General features: G+C 36.2%; 2 protein-coding genes across 4 annotated transcripts in view; one reads left to right on the top strand and one right to left on the bottom strand.

Annotated features, from left to right (window-relative positions):
* Window positions 1-20108, top strand: part of LOC107693238 (arf-GAP with SH3 domain, ANK repeat and PH domain-containing protein 2-like) — a 22508-nt gene extending 2400 nt beyond the window's left edge. Inside the window, exons 1-28 of one of the 2 annotated variants that reach the window (XM_016492547.1) lie at window positions 5798-5872; window positions 6156-6255; window positions 7217-7362; window positions 7581-7655; window positions 9467-9516; window positions 10010-10139; window positions 10612-10697; window positions 10787-10862; window positions 10974-11060; window positions 11146-11249; window positions 11334-11403; window positions 11890-11977; window positions 12109-12157; window positions 12302-12468; window positions 12909-13042; window positions 13122-13213; window positions 13359-13548; window positions 13772-13857; window positions 13973-14088; window positions 14349-14416; window positions 14578-14685; window positions 15062-15308; window positions 15457-15549; window positions 16072-16330; window positions 16471-16550; window positions 16674-16738; window positions 19409-19528; window positions 19612-20108. In XM_016492547.1, coding sequence (XP_016348033.1) covers window positions 7297-7362; window positions 7581-7655; window positions 9467-9516; window positions 10010-10139; window positions 10612-10697; window positions 10787-10862; window positions 10974-11060; window positions 11146-11249; window positions 11334-11403; window positions 11890-11977; window positions 12109-12157; window positions 12302-12468; window positions 12909-13042; window positions 13122-13213; window positions 13359-13548; window positions 13772-13857; window positions 13973-14088; window positions 14349-14416; window positions 14578-14685; window positions 15062-15308; window positions 15457-15549; window positions 16072-16330; window positions 16471-16550; window positions 16674-16738; window positions 19409-19528; window positions 19612-19686 — 2781 coding nt within the window. In that variant the 5' untranslated portion in view covers window positions 5798-5872; window positions 6156-6255; window positions 7217-7296 and the 3' untranslated portion in view covers window positions 19687-20108. Of the gene's footprint in view, window positions 1-5797; window positions 5873-6155; window positions 6256-7216; window positions 7363-7580; window positions 7656-9466; window positions 9517-10009; window positions 10140-10611; window positions 10698-10786; window positions 10863-10973; window positions 11061-11145; window positions 11250-11333; window positions 11404-11889; window positions 11978-12108; window positions 12158-12301; window positions 12469-12908; window positions 13043-13121; window positions 13214-13358; window positions 13549-13771; window positions 13858-13972; window positions 14089-14348; window positions 14417-14577; window positions 14686-15061; window positions 15309-15456; window positions 15550-16071; window positions 16331-16470; window positions 16551-16673; window positions 16739-19408; window positions 19529-19611 lie in introns of those variants that run through there. The other variant, XM_016492546.1, reaches the window with a different exon arrangement.
* A 495-nt stretch (window positions 20109-20603) lies between these two features.
* The window catches only part of LOC107693241 (uncharacterized), a 5608-nt gene continuing 611 nt past the window's right edge, over window positions 20604-25600 (bottom strand). Inside the window, exons 2-8 of one of the 2 annotated variants that reach the window (XM_016492552.1) lie at window positions 24406-24545; window positions 24257-24318; window positions 23949-24162; window positions 23649-23804; window positions 23448-23562; window positions 22196-22370; window positions 20604-21546 (exon numbers count right to left, since the gene is read on the bottom strand). In XM_016492552.1, the coding sequence (XP_016348038.1) occupies window positions 21092-21546; window positions 22196-22370; window positions 23448-23562; window positions 23649-23804; window positions 23949-24162; window positions 24257-24318; window positions 24406-24545 (1317 nt within the window). In that variant the 3' untranslated portion in view covers window positions 20604-21091. The remainder of the gene's footprint in view (window positions 21547-22195; window positions 22371-23447; window positions 23563-23648; window positions 23805-23948; window positions 24163-24256; window positions 24319-24405; window positions 24546-25600) is intronic. The other variant, XM_016492553.1, reaches the window with a different exon arrangement.

Here is a 25600-nt window from a genome sequence, read left to right as displayed (position 1 = left end):
CCACCGCGGTCGTCTGGCAGCCCCTCTGCTCGCCCTCAGCCCACCATCATTGCGGTGTGAGCCCCGCGGGCCTACCATCCTCCAGCGTCGCTGGGGTTGGAGTCTCCCTCAACTCTGCCTCCGAGGCCCGGACTCCGCCTCGGCCCGTAGATCCAGTAGCTCCACCTCGGCTCCTAGCTCCCTCGCCTCCACCTGTCATGTCTGCCTGCCAGCCCTTTGCCTTCCCCTGTCACCATCCCACATCCACTCCTTTGTCCCCCTCCGTCCCTCCGTCTCCACGGCGCGAGGACGTGCCTTCCGGGAGGGGGACGATCTGTCACACCCCTGTGGACTGTTGATTGTGGTTTCTCCCTCTGTGTCCTTATTTGGTTGTTCCTGTTCTCGTTATTAGTTAATCACCTCATTGTGCTCACCTGTCTGCCCCTCGTTATCTGCCCTATATCTGTTCCTGTCTCTTGTAGTCGAGTTTGTCGGTTATTGTGAATGTTACCCCGAGTGTGTGTGTCTCACCTACCTGAATCTGCCTTGTTGTGTCTACATTAAAGATCATTATCGGAATCCTTGTCATCCTCGTCGTACTGCCTGCCTCCACACACCGTGACCGTGACAATATGGAGCTAAAACATATAGGCTATTAATTATGAATATCAAATATTTGTCATAAGTCCCCATGCTTTGACCAAAAACTTAAATTCAAGTGCATCATCAGAGATCAAACTGAGCATGCTCAGCAGCCTGTTAGCTAGACCTTCCTTTACAAACTTGACATTGTAAGTTATTTCTGTTTAAGTTGCTCAAGCTAAATGGCTTAAATATGGACTTAAATTACATTTTAATGTAGTGTCAACATTATCATCATTTGATGGTTCAGTCTATCTTTAAAATTGAGTTTGTCTGACAAAATTATTTTATTACAGAATACAAGGGTTGACCCAAGCATGATACTGTTAACTAGTTGGTGGGCATTAGTCCACATGATGGGTAGTGTAAATCAACATTTTTTTTTCTAGAAACCTTTTTGTATATTTTCTAGGAAAAGTTAGTAACTAGAAACTTACATTGTAAAAATATTGTGTCAGATAACCTAATAATGTTTTGTGTAGTAACATCTATGTAACTGGTTTACACCAATTTTAATGTAATTTTACATTTACAATTTGATCAGGTAGAAAGTTTCTTAACAAAAAACCGTGTAATCATACTACTGATAGGATCAGCTATAGTATAGGTTTCTTCTAAAGGTTTGCGTTAGTTTCAAAATTGCAGTGACTTCTTCAATGGAAATATAAAAGCGCTTTGTTTGTGCAAACAGTTCTGAACTCTGTCACCCTTTCACCATCAGAATAGCAGATCTAGTTGAACTTTACTCATGTCTAAGAATGACCCTGCATTCTGTGCTGTTAATCAAAAGAAGCTCCACAGCTCTTCCTCTTTTACCTCTTTTACACTTTGACTCTGAGCTTGAAGTAAAAATGTTGACTTCTGATGAACGGGAAACGTATCAGTCATTTCTGAATGATGACAAAGAAGCAGCCCAAACACTTGATAGGATGTGTTGTTCACACACTTGGCAGGTTTGGTTTGATTAAAATGAACTCTGTTGTGACTGCACTGTTAGTGAGGTCCATTTAAGTAAGTGTGAACGCTGCCATCCGAACCTTGGAGCGGGCCAAACAATAGGCCAAACGAACCAAAAACAGGATGTGATGTCAGAAGGTGTGACAAAATATCTTTCTTCTCGTCATAGAAGCTGTGATGCCCAGTATGGTTCAGTACAGGCGTCAGAACCAACAGATCTCCGTTTGTGCAAAAGAGGAATTCCTTGGCGCTGTTCTGACTCTTAGATATTTTGTAAGCTCTTTCTGATTTATAAGCTGGTAAAATACCACTATACAGTATGGTATGTGCACACATGCAATGAGCACATTTATCCCAGCATCCAGCATTGTTTGAGATGTTCAGTAAGTTTGCAAAATATGTCATAGAAGGTTCAATGTTAAAAATGACAGTGAATGCTTAGCGAAACAGGACTAAATCTACCATTTACTTTTTTGGTCCTGACCAAAAGAACCAAGAGAACTGAACTGCAAGTGTAAACACACCCATAGTGTATCAAGGACTAGGTGGTTTTTGGAAAGCAGGCATCAGTAAAATCCACTGCCTCAGGCTCTTAGAGTAACTGGCGTTTTTGTGTGACCGGGATACACAGAGGGAAACACTCTTTATGAGTTGCCCTTTGGCACTACCCCATTTGCTTTTAGCCTCATTGGAGGAAGTAGCTGAGGTAAACAGATGTTCATGGTTTATGTAAAGACTGGAGCTAGATCTTGTGCACGTTTCTTTATGCATAAGTTTGCTTATCTGTAAAGTGTTGTCAGATGATGTGGTTGTTTTTGTAAAACCTCTTAAATATATGGATATGCTCTTTCTGTAGCATGAGGGCTGCACACACCCACAGATGCCATAAAGATGGCAGTTGGTATACTCTTTGCTGTCATTTCCGGGTTCTTCCATCCCTGTGCGTGGTGTCCTGCTGAGACTTGCCTTTGATGGAAACCCCAGTGCAGTTAATATCTCTCATCTCTTTCTCGCCCTTTCTGTTCTCTCTTTCTTTCCCTTCATCTTTCTCATTCCTTAAGGCTAAGGCGGGATGGCTGTCCCACTTCTTGTCCCAGCTTGTCCCAGCTAATCTCCTTCTCGCACACACACGTCTGCTCACTGTTTTTCCACAGCTTTTTTTTATGGGTCTGCGGCCCTGTTCGGTCACTCTCTGTTATTTGTTTATTTATTTATTATTTTTGTGAACCAGTGAGCTCAGACTGTACAGTTCTTTCATACAAGACTAATTTGTATAGCATTTGAACAGCCTAGAGATGTAAATATGGGTGTAAAGTGTACTTTTAAATATTGTATCTTTTAAAATTATCAAGTGGATTTTTTTTTTTTGCAGGTCATCTTGACAGTCTTTCCTATTTCTGCCCATTGTACTGAGCTTACAAGTGGATGAAATTAAAGTCCTGAATAAACTTGTATAGCCAATGATTATTTCATTATAAAAATTATAGATATAATTATAAAAACATCTTTAATTTTAACTATTTGAAAAGAACTAAAATGATTCTTCATTGTAAAAAAGGCATCTCCACACTGAGAAAACTGTGGTTAAACAGAATACTTTACAAAGGTTTTTTGTATGAATGTTACTTAATTACATCATTCCATTCCTAAAGCTAATAAAAAAGTTACTTTTTTATTTAAAAAAAAGTATAATTAAATATGGAAGCTCTTTTTTGTCTCTAGTATATTTTTACTGAAGTATAAGCTTGATATGTTTCAGTGAGGAAAATGTTGGCAGAGAGTATCCATATTTTCTCACAACTTTAGGTTTAATGTTTCCATATTGAAAACTTACTAATAATAAACAGATGCTTACTTCATGTTTTAGAAAGAAATCTCTTTCGTGCTCTGTTTTATTCTCACCAAGGCTGCACTAATTTGATTAAAATATTGTGAAATAGTAGTACAATTTAAAATAATGATGAATTAAAAAAAAAAAAAAAAAAAATTTACTCCTCCTGTGATGGCAAAGCTACGTTTACATCAGCCATTACTCCAGTCTTCAGTGTCACATGATCCTTCAGAAATCATTCTAATATGCTGATTTGCTGTTCAAACTCTTATCGAAAAGAGTTGCGCTGCTTAATTTTTGTGTAAACCTTGATAATTTTTCCAGGATTCTTCATTCAATTCAAATTTCAAAAGAACAACATTTATTTGAAATTTTTGTAACATTATAATTTTTTACCTTTGTCACTTTTGGTCCATTTAGTACGGAGTAAATCACCTGTAGGAGAAAAAAAAAACAATCCATGGCGACGGTTTTGCAATCCGTCCCCTCAGTTTATAAACCGTACTCACGAATTCTTAAACTGTTCCCTAGGTTTAACAAATCATGCCCATGGATTAATAAACCGTACCCACGAATTTATGATCCCGTGCGCTCAGATTTTGTAAACCGTACCTTCGTTTTTTTAATCCATACCCACAAATTCATAATCCGTGCGCACGCTTTCGCAATCCGTTCCCTCGGGTTTGTAAACTGTACTCACGGATTCATTTAGCAAGCTCCTAGGTAGCCTACGTGTTAACGAATCATATTGTATATTGTTTTATTGCATATTATTATGTGGAATAGGCCTACAGCAAATTGTCTAAAGGGATTCTCTATCAATTGCAACGGCACGAAGTGGAATACAACGATTTAATAAGAAAGATGTGCATCAAAATCTTGTTTAATTTGTGATAATCTTAGCACTTGATTATTATTGTATAATAAACCTGGCATTGTGACTGACTTTGGAGTCATTTGTTCTTCTTTTGTAAGTCGTTTTGGATAAAAGCTTCCTGACAACATAACCGGTACATTATTGGTTTTGTATTGCTTTTTACCTTCTTCTTTCGAAACTCTATTGTTTTTTTTTTTGTTTTTTTTTAGAAAATTCAGGACATTTTCTATTCTTCTTTTTAGCGTTTATTTTAGGCTATAAAACACAGGCGGCGGTGTTTTATCCTATTGGTGGTTAATATAAAATAAACGCTAAAAAGAAGACTATTTTGTGAGTGTGGATCATGGTCTCATAGGCTACTATGAAAAATAATGTTTGTTTAAGAATTCGTGAGTACGGTTTATAAACTGAGGGGACGGATTGCAAAACCGTCGCCATGGATTGATTTTTTTCTCCTACAGGTGACTTCCCGGGCTCCGTAATTTAGTGCATCCTTACCGAATAAAAATATTAATTTCTCAGAAAAATAAAAAATAAAATCTTACTGATACCAAACTTTTGAATGGTAGTGAATGTTTCATCATAACGCTCTTAATACTCAATGTCAGACAGACTGTGACAGCCGGAAATGTATGAGTGTTGTCAGCTGGCAGGCACCGGGCTTATCCCTCATCAGATGATTTTGTCTCGGTCTCGTACCAGACATGACTCCTGCATAAACATAGATTTAAGGGCACAAGTCTGTCTACTTCACTCAGCTCTTTTTGTGCAAAATTTCCCAGAGCGTGATTCAGCGTGAGTGATGGGTGGCTAAATTACAGGCTGGATGTAAATTCAATCGTGTGTGAGAGGGAAGTATAAACACAATGCCGTACAAAACTTGGTTACAAATACTTTTTACATTTGTTATTATAGTTTGACCTACTTTATGCACAAAAAGATGTTGGTCAATCCTGTAGTTTAAACAGTAGAGCATGGCACTTGCAATGCCAAGGTCATGGGTTTGATTCCCAGGGAAAGCAAGAACTGATAAAATGTGTATATAGAATGCAATGTAACTTATGTAAGTCACTTTGGATAAAAACATGCATAAATGTAAATGCATTACACTCTCAGAAAAGAAATATAAAAGCTGTCACTAAGGCGGTATCCTTTCAAAGGGTACTAATATATACACTTTAGGTACTAATATGTATCTTTAAGGTACCAATATGCACCTTTAAGGGTAAATAAGGTAACAAGGTGTACCTTTTGAAAAGTAACCTCCACCCCAGTGACAACTTTTGTACCTTTTTTCTGAGAGTAGAATATGCAGCATTTTTAACCATTGTAAAGCATTTTAAGGCAGTTAAGTAAAGATGCAGGTCTTGGTGCAGTTTGTTCCTCATTGTGTAAATAAACTAATTTTTCACTTTGTTATCTTACTTTAAAAAAGAAATCATCCTGTGTATTCAGAACTGGTCTGTTCAGCACAAAACATCCCTCTAAGAAAATGATTCATGTTGTTTTGCAGGCGTTGGATCTGGACCGCAGTGTGCTGTACAAAATAAAGAAGTCAGTCAAGGCCATAAACAGCTCTGGTCTGAGTGAGTATTACAAATACGTAACGCCTTAATCAATAACCAACAGGTTTGTGCTAATTTTGCACTTTTATTGTGTAATCAGTTTTGAAAGTAATGTTTTTTTTTTTTACTGTATAAATAATAGTATAATTGTTCTATTAAGCCCATTTACTCAAACAGTGCCAAATGATATATAACAATAGCCTGGACAAAGATTTTGGTTTCATATACAGTGTAATTCAAGTCATTTTTACTCTAGCAAGCAGGTTTTGTGCTCTACCTCACACATTCCTCTCATTCCTACCAGAATCACCGATACCTGTTCCAGCAAGAACCTGCTTATTTCTCTCTCTCTCTCTTTAGAGCTAGATTGTCGCATCTGTAGTTGTTCTTTAAATCTGTTGCTGGTGAGCGATTATCATAGTCCTTGAATAATCTTACCTATTCTGTGCACATACTGTAATACTGTACAGGAATGTTTTTCAGAAGTTTACTGCAGCGATGTTATTGTTGAAGTCTGCATGAAATCAAAATAGAGCATATTTACAGAACCCATTCAAATTAATCTAGAGAAAAAGTGTGTTTGTCTTCATAATCTGTATTCAAAATTGGAAAATTTGCTTCCCTTCTGGAATGGCTTTCTTTTTACGATGTCAGTTTGATGGTTTGAGTAGAACATTATTAAATAAAATAAAGATAAATAGAAAAATTTGGGGAAAAAAACGAATAAAACTGACCAAAGCCCATCAAAAATTACTAAAACTTAAACTACAATAAAAAAAGCTTTAAAAAAAAATATTTTTTCAAAATATGAATAAATACTAAAATATTATATAAATAATACTAAAATATTATTGGTTTACACAAAGATTGATATCAGAATGAGTACCCTGTGAGGTTCTGAAAACTAGTCGAATAAATAATAATAAATTCATTTTTAAAATGATTAAATCGGTGACAGTTCCTTCTTACTAATTTCCTTCATTGCAGGAAGCAGACTTTGTTAGCACGTTGTTTCCTCTTTATAGTAACCCATATCTTAAACAGCCTGTTGGCCTTTCTCTGTACTGCACACCACTGGGGAGTGTGGTTACGAAGCTCTTTTCTACAGCACTTTACTCGTAAACTAGGAAGTATGTTTTTTGCAAGCGGTAGGAATGGAAAAGGCCCACATGACAGGAGTTTGCTCATGCCTGCATGAACCACTGAGATAAGGTCAAGCAAAGTGTATTAAAAACAAATGAGCTTTATAAGGCGACATTTGAGCAATGCGTGAAGTATCCATGATAACCAAGCAGGTTTTTGTATATAATAATAACAATAATGTGGAGAGTAAATGACTGACAGACTGTTTCGGTGTGTTTTCAGCTCACGTAGAGAATGAGGAGCAGTACATCCAGGCACTGGAGAGGTTTACGGATAACACTGTGTACAAAGATGACCCTGAGATGTCCGATTACTTCCTCAGATTTGCTGGTTTCACTAAGGAGCTCACTGGTCTCTTTAAGAACTTGGTGAGCCAGTCTCTGACATCCATCTGTTGTAGATCTTTCTGCTATGAATATTTCAGGCCTGTATTTGTCTTGCCTGTGGCTCGCAAGCAGCTGACTGCACTCTTCAGGAAATACTGCCTTTACGAGTTACATGTAGAGCGTTTTCACACCGATGTATGTAATTACACAAACTATACACTTTGTTTTGAAACTTCTAATGTCTTCTTTTGTGCCCACAGCTGCAGAACATGAATAACATCATCACTTTCCCACTAGACAGTCTGCTAAAGGGAGACCTTAAAGGAGTCAAAGGGGTAACTATGCAGTGACATTTGTATAAAATATTTGTATAAAAAATATGTGGTAGCACATTTGTTTAGTGACCAATTCTTACTATTAACTAGTTGCTTATTAGCATGAATATTACTAGCATATTGGCTTTTTATTAGTACTTATAAAGCATGCTTTATTCTGCAAAACCATATTTTAGATCCCTTAATCCTACCACATACCTAAACTTAACAACTACCTTACTAACTATTAATAAGCAGCAAATTAAGAGTTTATTGAGGCAAAAGTCATAGTTAATAGTTAGTTAATAGTGAGAATTGGTCCATAAACTAAAGTGTGACCAAATATGGACCTTTCAAACATTTGGGGTCGATAAAAATGCAGTAAAATAGTCATATTTTGAAATTTTATTACAATTTAAAATAACTTTTTAATTTTAATATATTTTAAAATGTAATCTATTCTTGAGATGGCAAAGCTCAATTTTCAATTACTTCAGTTTTCAGTGTTACATGATCCTTCACAAATAATTCTAATTTTGTAAATTCTCACAAATACAATGGTTATGGTGGTTTGTGTTTTTTTAAATATATATTTCACCTTAAGGCCCAATCCCAATTCTATTTTATACCCCTTCCCCTTCCCCTTCCCCTACCCCTCCGCCTACCCCTTCCCCTTGTCCCTTGAAACAGAGTGTCAAGGGGTAGGGGTGAAAATATTCCCCTAAGAATTGGGACACCACTACTATAACGTCACACGTCAACATACGTCGTCTAGCTCCTACAATAAACACACCTATACTGGTGTGCTGGTGTGCATTAGAGCTTTTAATTACCGTTCTATATTAATGCGCGGCTTACTGACACACACACACACACACACACACACACACACACACACACACACACACACACACACACACACACACACACACACACACACACACACACACACACACACACACACACACACACACACACACACACACACACACACACACACACACACGCACATATATATATCGGAGATCGCGCAGCTCACACATCCAAGAGAAAAGAAACTTGTCAACGCTGCTCCACGACTTTTATTAATGACAGTTTAAATACTGAATCGCTACATTATATTTTCCAGCAACAAGAGGATAAAATCGTTGTTTTTTAAGTAAACTCACTCTAAATAGAGAAACGCACAGACGCGCATACACGCAACTTTCATCTCAACTTTCATCTCTCTCTCTCTCTCTCTCTCTCTCTCGAATTGGCAATATTTGAGAAAAGGGTTTAGCGATTTATAATTATTGGGGGGACAAGCCCCCCCTCAGTGTCTACGGTGGTTATCGCCCTGATCAGACATGAAAATATGTTGTGGCACTATCGTGCAGTCTATAATGATATGACGTTAGTTAGCAAATATTAGCGATTTTTTGCGAACATTTCTTTGAGTTATGTTCAAAGAAATTAAGGTAAATATTTCTTTAAATATAAACTCACGATCGAATGTAACATAAAAAAAATGATTACTTTTCGTTAAAATCTTTATTAATGCCAAAAATGCTTACATTTATGTGTTTTTTTGTTAGTTCGGGCAGCCATGTTGCCGCTGAAGCCGGTTTACGCTGAGATAATGTGTGGTCCCGAAAAATCTTTGTTTGAAGGGCTGTCTGGCCCTTCCCCTTACCCCTACCCCTCCAACCAAAAGAGAATTGAGACACCCCTACCCCTTCACGTGAATACGTGAAACGGAGGGGTAGGGGAAAGGGGAAGGGCTAAGGGGTAGAATTGGGATTGGGCCTAAGTCTCTTCAAATGTTGACTGTGCTCTCATTTGTTCATCAGGATCTGAAAAAGACTTTTGATAAAGCATGGAAGGATTACGAAACCAAACTGTAAGCACCTATTAACCTCTTTATAATAATCTCAGAATATATATAAAAAAGTAATAGTTACAAATTGATCAGTGAACATTAAATTTAAGCCTTGGACACTCATGAAGCCCTTAGTGATTGGATATCTGTGAGATATTCCTGTTCCTTACAGCATGATGCACAAAAGAAAACACATTCTGAACAAAGTTGTAATAACTGTAGATTAGTATATTTGAATCTAGCATACAGGGGAAGGGGAGGTTGCACTACATAGTAGGAGGTTTAGTCATTTCAGATGTTTGAGTTTAAAAGTGAACTATCCCTTTAATTCCTGGGCCTGTAGCATAGATGAAGAGCTTATCATAATGTGGGGCCATACCTTAAGTAAACAACAGCACCGGCATATGGTGTGTTTGTGCATTATGAGGCATTGATGAAAGCCTAATGTTTGTGCATGGTTAAGTACATACGCTGTAATTTTCTTTTCATGTCAATGCTCTAAACTTATTTACAGGGGCAAGATTGAGAAAGAAAAACGGGAACATGCCAAGCAGCACGGTCTGATCAGAACAGAGATCAGCGGAGGAGAGATTGCAGAAGAGATGGAGAAAGAGAGACGCCTCTTTCAGCTTCAGATGTGTGAAGTAAGGAATGTGGTTCACATACAACCAGCATCAGAAAGGGCAACGATGATGGTCCTAGTTCACTTCTTGCCTTGGTAATATAAGACATGACTAAAGAAAAGTCAGGTATTCGAGTTGTTGTTTATTTTGCAAGGTGACCCAACTTCAAATCCTGACATGCTTTTTTTATGCACGCATGCACACACACACACACACACACACACGTTTGTTTCTGTGAATTGTGGGGACTTTCCATAGACACAATGTCAAAAATGTCAGGTTTTACTATCCTGTTGCATAAACAAGTACACCCATCCAACATACACACACACACACACGACAGCCAGTGATCATCATGCATTTTCACTAAATGTTAAAGAGAAATTTTTGCATTTTGATCATGACTCTTTTGAAACTTAGTTAACAAATAGTTAATGGAAATACAAACCAAAAGAAAGCAACTGAAATTATTGTTTCATACTTTTTTTCCTAGTATCTCATTAAGGTGAATGAAATTAAAGTCAAGAAGGGAGTTGACCTGCTCCAAAACCTCATCAAATACTTTCATGCCCAGTGCAAGTATGTTGGTTTATAATACTCTCCTAGTAACAATACATTTCATTTTTAAATGAGACTTTTAAAAGAATTGGTTTCCTGTTTCCACACAGTTTCTTCCAGGATGGGTTAAAAGTTGTGGACAACCTGAAACCTTTCATGGAAAAACTCGCCACAGACTTAACTACAGTATGTTTTTTGATATCACTGTATGCACTTTTGAAGATATATTCTTTATTTAGACAAAGCAGTTAATTTCTTATATTCTGATGTTTGCTGTTGCTTGTGTGTGAATTGCAGAACAAGCAGACACAAGATGCAGAAAGAAAACAGCTAATGCAGCTGAGAGATATTCTCAAATCTGCCCTACAGTCAGAGTGTAAGGAGGTGAGCCCAAAAATATTTGGAGACCATGATTGATTGGACGATTTAGTGGTAAATCTTGTTGTTTTGTTTGTTTGTGTGTTGAAAGGACCTCCAGTCAAAGCAGAATGCAGGCTATAGTCTTCACCAGCTGCAGGGCAATAAAGCTCACGGCACTGAGCGCTCTGGGATGCTCCTCAAACGCAGCGAAGGGTGAGTTTGTCTGCCACTTCAATGATATTGTCAAGCGCATCCTTTTTAAAAGTTTGCGTGATGAAGGCTTCTCTCCATCTACAGACTGAGGAAGGTTTGGCAGAAAAGGAAGTGCACTGTGAAAAATGGATTATTGACTATTTCTCATGGAACGGTAGGGGAATAAAACAAACACTATGTGTGTAACTCTTTTTTTGCAAGGTTGGCTCCACCATTTTTACAGAGTTTGAGGACAACAGCGTGTTGGAAGAACATAATCTCAAAATACCATTTAGTGGCACTTTCATAAGGATTTTTTAATGTAATATAGTTTGTTCATGTATTAATAAAAAGTATATATATATAAACCTATTTATTATTAAAATGATAGAATTGTAATAAATAAAATTACTGTATGTAAAATAAATTCTGAGAGTTTATATAATAGAATTATAATTGTTACATGCATACTTTTTTTAATATATATATGAAAATATGTTTATTAAATATATTTATTACTTTTATTAAATAACACATAATTCTTTATATTTGTATCTACAGTACAGTATATACCCCATTTCAGTGAGTATCGCTGTTAATGTGTAAAAAAATGCCTTAAATGTACCCATTTTTTCTGCTCTTTCTCTCTTTTTTCTTTCAGGCCAATGCACCGCCAGCAAACCTGAACCTCTTAACCTGCCAAGTGAAGCGTAACCCAGATGAGAAAAAATGCTTTGATCTTATATCACGTAATATACTTTTAACAACCAGCACAGTCCAATACTCTCATAAATTCAGAGCCAGTATTCTCAGAGTCTGTCATAGTTCATATGGTTGATTGGTCATTTTTATTGGCTTACTGTTCTCTTCCATCTTCTAGATGACAGAACGTATCACTTCCAGGCAGAGGACGAAGCAGAGTGTCAAATGTGAGTGTGGAAGTGAGTGTGTGTGTGCTCACACAAACTTTACATGATTTTATAAATGTGATACATTCTCACCATGTGAGAGTGTAATTATTACGTCCATCACTTCTGTCTTTTCATCTCTTCATGTGTATCTTTCTATTTCAGATGGGTGTCTGTGCTCCAGAATAGTAAAGAGGAGGCCCTGAACAACGCCTTTAAGGATGATCAGAACGAGGAAGAGAACAACATCGTGCGGGAGCTGACCAAGGCTATTGTGGGAGAGGTGAAGAAGATGAGTGGCAATGACGTGTGCAGTGACTGTGGAGCTTCCAGTAAGCAATATAGGTTTGATGTAATGTAACCTAGTGGTTAAGCATCTGGGCTGGGGACTGAAATGTTGCAAGTTTGAATCCTACAAGGTTTGATCCCTGAGTTGTTAATGTAATGTAAATGTAAATAATGGCTGAATCAAATTAACTACTGAATCGTTTTTGTTGTTGTTTTCTGCATTATTTGCACTAACCTAACAGACATTTTAGGAGAGCTTGATTCTTGCCTCAGCTCACTCTACTGCTTTTTTTTTTAATGAAATCTACACCCTGTGCTTCCTGTTTTGCATCTGGCTTTTCCACTTCTCTTTGTACATTGTATGAAACTTAGTCATCCCAGCAGAACTTGTTTTATTGTTTAGATCAAAGTTTTTCTTAGAAAAGATAACCCTGTATGAAATACAAATGATACGTCAGTGGCTTTTCACTTGTTGTTACTGCAGATCCAACATGGCTCTCCACAAATCTGGGTGTGTTGATTTGCATCGAATGCTCTGGAATCCATCGAGAAATGGGAGTCCACTACTCCAGAATACAGTCTCTGACGCTGGATGTCTTGGGCACATCTGAACTCTTGGTAAAGTCTTGTAACAAATTGGTAATTTTGAGAAGAAATTGCAAACATACAGATTGTGATGATTTTAAATGGGTTGCAGCTTGCTAACAGCGTGGGCAATGCAGGATTTAATGAAATCATGGAAGCAAACCTGTCAGCAGAGATCCCCAAACCCAACCCTCCTAGTGACATGTGAGCGATCAGTTTCATTGACATCTTTACATTTTTTTATACATTATACATGTCTCACATTAAGATCTGCTGTTTTGTTTTCATTTTTTTTAGTCTTCACATCATACATTTCATTACAATGTTTTCTCTCGCAATTGTCCTTCAGGCAGGTACGAAAAGACTTCATTACAGCCAAATACACAGAGAAGCGCTTCGCTCAGAAGAAGTATGCAGATAACGCAGCCCGGCTGCATGCACTGTGTGATGCGGTGAAGTCCCGGGACATCTTCTCTCTGATCCAGGTGTACGCTGAAGGAGTGGACCTGATGGAGACCATTCAACAAACTAACCAACATGTGAGTTGTAGGTTGGAGTCATTGTGTGTTTTCTTTTTCTATTGAGGTTGTACACAAAAACAGCATCTAACACCACCCGTGTAGTCCGATTCTTGAACAAATGACTCTTATGGGTTGGTTCATTTGAGTGAATCAAATACATATAGTGTGTTTTGCATCAGTATCTTTTTTTAATAAATGTTTTTAATAATATAATATATATATCTTTGCTTTTCACTGACAGGAACCAGGTGAGACAGCGCTACATCTTGCAGTACGAATGGTGGACCGGAACTCTCTCCATATTGTGGACTTCCTTGTACAGAACAGGTACTCCATTGATGTTCTGTATTTTAGCTAAAATAAGATTTTATTCATATTTTATATGCATATTATTCAGACATTTTACATGTCCAAATGTGTGTGTATGTGTTTGTGTATGCAGTGGTAATTTAGACAAGCAGACTGCCAAAGGAAGCACAGCGCTGCACTACTGCTGCTTGACTGACAATAGTGAATGTATGAAGCTGCTACTGCGGGGAAAAGCATCTGCCTCCATTAGTAAGAGTTCATATAATTTGCTCTAACCTCAGGAATTCAAACTACACACACACACACACACACACACACACACACACACACACAGAATTAAAAAAAAAATCTAAATCATTTTTCATGAAAATGAGACATTCTGCTTTTTTTTTTTTAAATAAATCAAGCAAAATTGCAGGTCATTTATTATTAGTATTTGATATATATATTATTAGTATTTGATAATAAAATAGAAGACAAAAAAAAAAAAATTCTTGTTTTTCTTGCAGCTAATGATGCAGGAGAGTCTCCTCTGGATCTGGCACAGCGTCTCAGACACACAAAATGCGAGGAGCTGGTGGGTACAGTACATTTGTTATGTTTAATGCCAGCATTAATCCTGAAGTGCTGATTTTTGCTCATCTTTGCTTTTCTTGAGAGCAAGTTCTTTGCTTTTCCTGAGATTGTGTTCACGCAAATTCCCCTCCAATATGTTCTTCTGTGCTGTGTGATCGACAGCTGACTCAGGCGCAAACAGGGAAGTTCAACGTCCATGTGCATGTGGAGTATGACTGGCGTCTGCATAACGATGACCTGGACGAGAGTGAGGATGAGATGGAAGACAAGGTTAACAACATACTTTTTATACAAAATAAGCCATTTAATTCAGTTATACTCTCTTTAAGATTTTTTTTTTTTTTACAATAAATTAATACTTTTATTAAGCAAGGATGCATTAAATTGACCAGAAGTAACTGCGAAGACATTTATAATGTTACCGAAATGTTTTTCTTCGTTAGCTTAGTTAACACTGAGAGAACATACGTGTTATTGTAAACAATCATGCATATACTTTATGCAAACCTCATTCACTGTTCACTACATAGTGAATGTCACATAGGTTATTACATAAAGATCAAAATGTATTTGGACAAAGAGAATATTGAGCACTGAATATTGGTACCATTTGGCTCATCCTTATGCCATTGATTTTGTGTTTCAGCCCATTCCCAACAGGCGTGAGGAGCGTCCAGTTAGCTGTATTATTCCAGGCATTGGCCCCATGATGCCCAACATGAGCGCTCTGGCACGGGATGTGGCTAATGTGGTCAATAACAAGCAGAGGTCTTTTATTCCAAGCATGATCTGCAACGAGACTTACGGCACCATGCTTGATGTTAGTCCACCGCCTTTGGGTTTACCAGGGGTGCCGGGTATTCCTCCTCTACCGCTTCGTACCTTGGGAAGGGGTAAGTAGCATTCAGGCATGGTGAGTTGAGAATCTTCTGGTAGTAAATTCTGAAAGCTTTCATTCTGAAATAGCTTGCTTACAAATGTACATTCAGTAAAGTCATAAACATACATATTAAACACATTTATGTGTGTTTGTGATGTCAGGGTGGAGTCCTCAAGCGGACATGGTCGGTAGGCAGAGATCATGCTCAGACCCTTCAAACCCTCAGAGTCCAGACAAAAACAGCTCAGTGTATGGTGAGTCTGACCTCAGTACAGTCTTACACCCATTTCTATACAGATTATTATTTCTGTTACATAGTCTACAAAATTCTTATATTCACCAAGGCTGCATTTATTTGATCACTAAAAGTTTATTATCAGTGTAAAAAAACAGTTGTGCTACTTATTATTTTTGTGGAAACCATGATCCATTTTTTTTCAGGATTCTTTGATGAACAGAAAGTTCAAAATAACAACATTTATTTGAAATAGAAATAATTTGTAACATTACAAATATCTGTACTGTCGCTTTGGATCAATTCAATGCATTCTTGCTGAATAAAAGTGTTAGTTTCTTTCAAAAAAAAAAAGTTAACTTTTGAACAGCAGTCAAGATGTTTTGTTGAACATTGTTGTTCCATAATGCTCTACTAGCTCTACCGGCTGGTCAACCAATTTAACCTACTATGGAACAGCTATAAACCAAGCACCATGTTCCAAAAATCAAGCTGGTTTTTCTTGTAGGCATATGAATAACAGGTCTTGTCTCTCCTATAGTGCTCCCCCCTGCTCCGCCACCTCCTCCTGCGGCCAAAAGACCACCACCTCCAGATCCAAAGGCAGCTCTTCCCCAAGTGCCTCCGGTTCCATCTGCACCCTCTGCTCCCCCAGTTATACCACCCGCTCCAGCTAGACCAGCGCCCATAGTGCCACCTGCTCCAGTGTTGCCCACGTCATTTTCATATAAATCCCCACCTCCTCCTGTACCCCCACAGCCAAAAGCCCCTGCACCCAAACCAGTAAAATCCCCCACTAGGTAAGATGTCACCTCCCAGCTGCATTACAAGGAACAGTTTATCAGATGCTGTTTTTTTTATAGGGATTTCAGGCGTTGGTTTTTTAGCATTGTTAGCATTTCTACATTATATCAGCTGCAATGTTCTGTGTATTTCTCAGGAATCCTGTTGGTCATTTTAGTAAAGATGCAAATGTAAATAAAGCTCCACCCACTGTCCCCCGACCAAGTGACAAAACAGGTGAATTTAATAATGCTTACGTACATGATGAATACAGCTCTAAATCCAAAAAATTGATATATTTTAGGTTGAAATAAGCTTTAATGGTCATTTTTATTAAAACGTTTTTTTTTTCTTCTCCAGATTCTGGGCCATCTGCCTCCGCACCAGCTCCTGTCCCTGCTCCCAAACCCAGAACGGCCCCACCTGTAAGTGACAGCCATTAAAATAACTTTTTTTCCCCTCAAAAGTACACTACCATTCAAAAGTTTGGTGTAGGTATGATTAGGTATGATGGTTTTTGAAAGCCTGTGTTTACTCTATCAGAATAACAAGTAATGACTGAAATATTGTAAAAAAAAAAATATTAGAATTTAAAATAACTGTTTTATATTTAAATATATTTTAAAATATGTTATTCCTGTAATGGCAAAGCTGAATTTATAGCAGCCATTACCCCAGTATTCAGTGTCACATGATCCTTCAGAAAGCATTCTAATATACTGATCTGGTGCTCAAGAAACATTTCTTATTATTATCAATGTTGAAATTGTTGCTTAGTATATTTGTAAATGCGTGACAGATTTTTTCAGGATTCTTTGATGAATAGAAAGTTAAAAATAACTGCTTTTATTTGAAATAGGAACATTACATGTAAATGTCTTTACTGTCACCTTGAGCAATTTAATGCATACTTGCTAAATAAAAACATTAATTTATATTATTTCACTTTTCAAAAATATTAATAAAAAAGAAATTTACTTCAAATTCTTGAACAAAATTTTATACGTAATTCTTCTTTTAAATGAAATGACATTTTTTTTTTCATTTATTTTTTTATTTTTTTCAAACAGATTAAAAATGTTTATATAGTTGCTCCAAAAATATTTTGAGATTTAAGCCACAATTAAATGTGAAATTTCATTGCATTACATTATATCAAACCAAGTGACATCTGCAAACATTAAGTGTTATTTTTCTTTAAAATAAATGTCACTCGATATTTTATTATACATATTACAGTTTTTTCAATTGCTTGCACACACAATCTTTACTTGTCACACAATTTCTGAAACCCGACACAAACACCAGAACCACACACCAAATCTGCAAAACCATACACTAATACTCGGCTTTTGACAGTTTTCAATTTCATAAAACACTTTTTTCAAAACACAACACTAACAGGAATCAATATTATGGCAAAGGTGTTTGCAAATGTTTGCTTTTGTGATATTTTGAATGTAGTGCTTTATTTTGCAAGAGATGTGAGGCATTTTGCATTTTGTGTGTCCAATGTTTATCAGATGCTGTTTTTTTTATAGGGATTTCAGGCGTTGGTTTTTTAGCATTGTTAGCATTTCTACATTATATCAGCTGCAATGTTCTGTGTATTTCTCAGGAATCCTGTTGGTCATTTTAGTAAAGATGCAAATGTAAATAAAGCTCCACCCACTGTCCCCCGACCAAGTGACAAAACAGGTGAATTTAATAATGCTTACGTACATGATGAATACAGCTCTAAATCCAAAAAATTGATATATTTTAGGTTGAAATAAGCTTTAATGGTCATTTTTATTAAAACGTTTTTTTTTTCTTCTCCAGATTCTGGGCCATCTGCCTCCGCACCAGCTCCTGTCCCTGCTCCCAAACCCAGAACGGCCCCACCTGTAAGTGACAGCCATTAAAATAACTTTTTTTCCCCTCAAAAGTACACTACCATTCAAAAGTTTGGTGTAGGTATGATTAGGTATGATGGTTTTTGAAAGCCTGTGTTTACTCTATCAGAATAACAAGTAATGACTGAAATATTGTAAAAAAAAAAATATTAGAATTTAAAATAACTGTTTTATATTTAAATATATTTTAAAATATGTTATTCCTGTAATGGCAAAGCTGAATTTATAGCAGCCATTACCCCAGTATTCAGTGTCACATGATCCTTCAGAAAGCATTCTAATATACTGATCTGGTGCTCAAGAAACATTTCTTATTATTATCAATGTTGAAATTGTTGCTTAGTATATTTGTAAATGCGTGACAGATTTTTTCAGGATTCTTTGATGAATAGAAAGTTAAAAATAACTGCTTTTATTTGAAATAGGAACATTACATGTAAATGTCTTTACTGTCACCTTGAGCAATTTAATGCATACTTGCTAAATAAAAACATTAATTTATATTATTTCACTTTTCAAAAATATTAATAAAAAAGAAATTTACTTCAAATTCTTGAACAAAATTTTATACGTAATTCTTCTTTTAAATGAAATGACATTTTTTTTTTCATTTATTTTTTTATTTTTTTCAAACAGATTAAAAATGTTTATATAGTTGCTCCAAAAATATTTTGAGATTTAAGCCACAATTAAATGTGAAATTTCATTGCATTACATTATATCAAACCAAGTGACATCTGCAAACATTAAGTGTTATTTTTCTTTAAAATAAATGTCACTCGATATTTTATTATACATATTACAGTTTTTTCAATTGCTTGCACACACAATCTTTACTTGTCACACAATTTCTGAAACCCGACACAAACACCAGAACCACACACCAAATCTGCAAAACCATACACTAATACTCGGCTTTTGACAGTTTTCAATTTCATAAAACACTTTTTTCAAAACACAACACTAACAGGAATCAATATTATGGCAAAGGTGTTTGCAAATGTTTGCTTTTGTGATATTTTGAATGTAGTGCTTTATTTTGCAAGAGATGTGAGGCATTTTGCATTTTGTGTGTCCAATTTTTGGATTTGTGTGTAAAGTTTTGAAAAAAAGAGGCAAAGTTTTTAAAATGTAAGCAGTTGAAAAAAATCTGTAATTGTGATGTCAGTGGCAAATCTAAAACATTTGTACTTGTTTCAGAAACAGAGACCTAAGAGAGTAAAGGCCCTATATAACTGTCAGGCTGATAACCCAGATGAACTGACCTTCTCTGAAGGAGAGGTGATAATAGTGGATGGAGAGGAGGACAAAGAGTGGTGGGTGAGTACGCAGTCATACTTTTTACAAAGTACATGTGCAAATCAGCTGACTGAATCATGGTGTGATCCTGATGACTCCTGCAGGTGGGCCACATTGACGGGGAGCCGAACAGGAAGGGCGTTTTTCCTGTCTCGTTTGTTCACTTCATCACTGACTGATGTCATACATTGCTGTCTTACTAAGATCACAGGCTTTTTGTGACAGAAACCTGAGACCGCTGATTATTTAACTAGTCGCCATCCTTATGGCTGGATGGTGGCATACGGGACATTCACAAATATAAGACCTCAGGAAACAGCTCACTTTATCAATTATTCCGATTCCAAGTGCAATTACCTCTAACTTTAATGCAGAAATGATGTATGAACTGTGACGAGTGCTATGCTTTATATGGGGACCATTTGTTTTTATAAACTGTAATATTGTTGGATCCTTACTCTCATCTTTATAGAGCTTTTTATCTATATCAGTTGCAGAGCAACTCTTATTTTGCAAGTGCAGTTAAGTGACATGTAGCTTGCATACAAAGTATGTTCTCCGAGTTCTGTTACCGAATAAGCCATTAAACCTTTTAACTCTGTACATTTAAAAGACTGGTTTATTTTCAGCACTAGAGATATATTTTTACAAAAATAACTGACAGAATATCAAAGTAGTGGCTCAACAGTTCACAGTATTGTTATACATTTCAATAGTTACACTACAGTTGAAAAGTTTGGGGTAAGATGTTTTTTTTTTATATTTATGAAAGAAATCTCTTACGCTCAACTGCACACAGCAATACTGTCAAATATTATTACTATTTAAAATTACTATTTTAATATATTTTAAAATGTAATTTATTCCTGTGACTGCATTACTCCAGTCTTCAGTGTCACATGATCCTTCAGAAATCATTCTAATATGCTGATTTGGTGCTCAAGAAACATTTCTGATTATTATCAATATTCAGTATTTTTTTCTCAGGATTTTTTGATGAATAGAAAGTTAAAAAGAACAGCATTTATTTGAAACAAAATTTTTTGCACCATTGTAAATGTCTTTCTGTCACTTTTGATTAATTTAATGTGTCCTTGCTGAATAAAAGTATTAATTTCCTTCCAAAAAAAAAAATAAAAATCTCAGACCTCAAACTTTAGCATACATTTACAAAGCACTCCCCAATAAACAAGGACATCTTGCCATATTGAAACAGGGTCCAAGGTCTATCTTCAACCACCACTGATTTTATTAATTTACAGCATATTCAGATGGTCCAAGAAAAAAAAAATCACCCTTTTCAAAAGACAACCTTCAAGTTTCCTCATAATGGTTATAGAAAAAATACTTTAAACTGTTCAAAATACTCATCCGTATATTTACAAATCAAAAATCTCCACATGATGTCTTTAACCCGGCAGAGTGAATATATGCACAGTGGTCTCTCCAAAAAGGCCAACAAAGTCTGTTAAGATGGGCTCAAAGAAGCAAAGGCTCTTCTTTTAGGTCCTTAAGCGCTCTGTACAGCTGCTACAGTATTTGAAACATCTGCAAAAACAAATGGGAAAAAACGTGTTCAGTCAGTCATTCTGCAGCCCTATCCAATGCAATATCAACTGCTGCAAGTTCAGGAACTGAACAATTGTCATGTTCATAGAGGTCCACAGGTGCAGGATCTCCATCCACTGGAGTGGAACCCTTTCTCCTCTGCAGTGGTGCTGGATCAGAGTAGTTGTTCCACTGGAATAAGGTTGGTACAGCCCCTTTCTTCACCAAGCGGCGCCCTTTAGGAGTCGACGGCTCTTTCACATCTTCTCTCTTGAAATGACGACTGCAGACTCTCATATGGGAAGTGATGATTAAATCCTTGCGTCGAATGTTGCATATCCACTTTTTGCGTCTTTCTTCGTCCGTGGGGAAAGATTGAAAGCTCAGCACAGAGTTGAACTTTGAGGAAGCCGAACACAATGGAACACAACAATGCTCAGCTGCACTACTGTCTTCCCGCCGTTGAAATGTAAACTTTCTGGATGCCTTTACTACAATGAGATATTGGGTATATTTGTAACAGTTCTATACTTCAAAAATGAATCATTGTTGAATTGGAGATACGAAGGCTGCGTCTTGTGCATAGAGTCCATTGCATACTGCTGGTCTCAAATGTAGGACTTTTCTAAATAACTATCCACAAGCACTGAGATTTGTTTGTTGACTGGACATTTTTGTTCTTTAACAGCTAATACCATTTAAATGTTTGGAGTCAGTAAGATTTGTTTTTGAAAGTCTCTTTTGCTTACCAAGGCTGCATTTATTTGATTAGTAAAAACAGTATTATTGTGAAATTTAATTCTTAAAATTCTATTTTAAAATATTAAATATGTTTTCCTGTGATAGCAAAGCTATATTTTCAGCAGCCATTACTCCAAGTCATCAGTGTGACATGTTCCTTCAGAAATCATTCTAATATATTGATTTGCTGTTCAAGAAACATTTCAGGATTAATTGATGAATAGAAAATTCAGGATTTGAAATAAAAATCTTGTGTAACATTATGAATATCTTTACTGTCACTTTTGAGCAATTTACTGCCTTCTTGCTGAATAAAAGTATTAATTTCTTAAAAAAAAAAAAATGTATTGACCCCAAACTTTTGAACGGTAATGCATCCAAGTGTGGAATACGGCTAACCTGATATTAATGATTGTGTGTGTATCCGGCTCTCCTCTAGTGTTAGAAAGCAGGCTGGTTTGACAAGCTTGGATTCTGTGTTAACTGGATCCACAGCTTCACTTGGGCCCTCAGTTTCACAGGTGAGTATGTGGATGGGCCCCCGGCAGCCTTTCAAGTGGATCTGGATAGATTCCTAGAACAGGACGTAAATATAAGTTCATATTACACATATTCCTTCCAGCTATCAGATGAGTGTCCTTTAATCATTATTCAAATAAGGGGTGGGCAAGATAACCAAAATGAAATGCAAATGTCCTTTCCCTGTTGTCCTTTTACATCAAAATCCACCAACATATGTCTATAGAAAGGTTTTTCACTTAGAAACTGTGCTTGATCTGTGCATACTTTTTCTCCCAATTCAGACGAGACAATTTTTTCCACTGGAGAAATCAATGTAATGGACAGGGGACTTGTATTAATGGTTTGAAGTTAAAAACATCTTAAAGATAGATTTGTTTATTACAAACACACAGCTTTTTACTTCACAGGATATGAATTGATGGACTGGAGTCATACTTGTGGTTTATTGAGATGTTTTTATCAGCTGTTGGTATTTCACTGCAGAGGACCCATTAGTGAGAATGTGATTTAATGCTAAATTTCTCCAGATCTGTTCTGATGAAGAGACAAGCTCATCTTACTTCTTGGATGGCCTGAGGGTGAGTCAATTTTTATTTTTGGAAGAACTACTCCTGTAATGGCAATCACAACAGCAGGCGATATAATATAGGCTTCTAATATAAGCTTCTGTCACTTTAAGACCTCACACATGGATCCAATATATATTGTCAAACCGCCCAGCCCTAATTAAAATTAGTGCTGTCAAATGATTAATCGCGATTAATTGCATCCAAAATAAAAAGTTTTTGTTTACATAATATATGTGTCTGTACTGTGTATATTTATGTATATATAAATACACACACATGCACGTATATATTTTGAAAATATTTACATGCATATATTTATATTTATATAATTTACATAAAAATATATTTCATATATAAACATAACATATTCCTCTTAAATATATACGTGCATGTGTGTGTATTTATATATACATAATAAATATACACAGTACACACACATATTATGTAAACAAAAACTTTTATTTTGGATGCGATTAATCGTTTGACAGCACTAATTTAAATATTACATTTTAAAATGACACGTAAGGCTCAAAGTCTTTCAGCATGTCTCTCACACTTACCTCAGTGGGAGTGGGCACCTCTAGCTTGGACTCTTCAGGGGCCCTGATGGCTATTATAGTCTGGTCCTTGAAAACACCAATCTGACAGATGTCCTCATATGTCACATAAGCTGAGGTACAACAGCAGTTAAGACCAAAAACAACTGAAAGAACTTCTATAACATTTGTTAGAAATACTATCACAGAAATATGAGAGGATATTCAGCATTGTCTTTGAGGTCGGTCAGGGCGAAGAGCTGTTGGGCACAGTCTTTGATGAGCCAGTCAAGGGCCTCCTCCGTTGACTTCAGATGAAGTAGGTCAGCTTTCGTCTTGGCGCTCCACTGGTTCCCCAAGCTGCTGTTTGGTGATGGATTCCTTGAACATGTACAGAAAAATCACTGTGTAAATCAAACCTCTAGACTCACTTCCAACTAATGTATTTCAATGGACAAATTTCACTTTTACAAACTACCAAATCTTGTTGTGGAACTGTGGAAGTAACGTTCTGTCTAAACTTACATCCACTGGATCTTGTTTTTGGACGTCTTTTTGATTAGCTGGATGCCTGCTAGCACATTAGTGATGTCATACACCCGCCTCTTTCGTGTGCCCAGTTTTCGAGTAACCTCATTGAGGTCAAGGACTCCATTCGGTGCCGAGTGAAGCAGCTGCATGAAGCGTTTGGTCAGTCGTCCAAGAGCAACGTCAGAGCGATTCGGAACTGGAATGAAAATTGAGAGCTTTTTTAACCTTTGGTCAAAGTGCATTCAAATTCTGTGCAGCATCAGAAAGTGAATGAATTAAAGACTTTTGAGAACATCCCATACCTTGACTGGTGGATGCCCCTGTTGCTTGATTCATATTGTTAATGTTGGGATAGCTGATTAAACTAAAAGAAAGGACATTATATAATTAATGGGAAAAATAATCAATATTGTTTCATTCCTTTTGTAGCAGTTATTTAATGTAGTGTTACCTTCCAGTGAGACACTGTCCTTGTACTTGACTATTCATGTTATGTGAACCATCATCTGCAAGACTGCGGTCTTCATCATCATCTTCCTCAAAATCCTCAAACTCCACATCATAAAGACCATCTTCTGCAGCAACCCCACCCTTTCAAGACAAAATTAAGGTTAATAACACTTGATACTGCATAGCGTTACCCAACGTATTTAATAGCAAAATCGCCCCAGCTATTTGAGCACATGTATTTTACTTCTTGATAACCCTTAAACAAGATGCAATAATTTTATTTTTTATAGATTTTATTTCATGAATTTTATTTCTGTTTGCAGCTGTACAAATATAGAGTTAATATGGAGCTCAGAAGGTAATAATGGCCAAATAAAAGCTTTAAACAATAAGGTAATATTGTTTCATATTAATTTTATCACATCATTTTGGATAAAACAGTAATGTTAATCCAAGAATAAATGTGACCCTGGACCACAAAACCAGTCATAGGTAGCACAGGTAGTCTATATTTGTAGCAATAGCCAAAAATGCATTATATGGCTCAAATGATCGATTTTTCTTTTATGGCAAAAATCATTAGGATATTAAGTGTAAAGATCTTTTGAAGAAGATATTTTGTAAATGTCCTACTTTTAAATATATTAAAACTTAATTTTTGATTAGTAATATGCGTTGCTAAGAACTTCATTTGGACAACTTTAAAGGCGATTTTCTCAATATTTTGATTTTTTTGCACCCTCAGATTTCAGATTTTCAAATAGTTGTATCTCGGCCAAATATTGTCCTATCCTAACAAACCACTCATCAATGGAAAACTTATTTATTCGGCTTTCAGATGTATAAATCATTATAACTGGTTTTGTGGTCCAGGGTCACAAATGCAAATGTATTTATTTATTTTTTACTTTTTCTCTTAATATAATAACACTTTCAAATGTACAACATAATGTGAATAGATTTGTTTTTATTCAGAATGATTTTCACACTGTTCCCAAATATGATCACGTTTACTTGTATTATAATGATGATTTATATGAGGCAGAGCATTATTATACGGCCAAAATACGGTTGTATCTGTATTATGTTTTATGGAGCTTTGATCAATGCATCATGTCAAAAATAGTGAATGACTTTCTGATGATTTTTATATATATATATATATATATATATATATATATATATATATATTTGGT

This window comes from Sinocyclocheilus anshuiensis, unplaced genomic scaffold, assembly GCF_001515605.1.
Source record: "Sinocyclocheilus anshuiensis isolate Anshui unplaced genomic scaffold, SAMN03320099.WGS_v1.1 scaffold810, whole genome shotgun sequence".
Lineage (NCBI taxonomy): Eukaryota > Metazoa > Chordata > Actinopteri > Cypriniformes > Cyprinidae > Sinocyclocheilus > Sinocyclocheilus anshuiensis.
The sequence above is the reverse complement of the archived record's forward strand: the minus strand, read 5'-3'. Positions and strand labels throughout refer to the sequence as shown.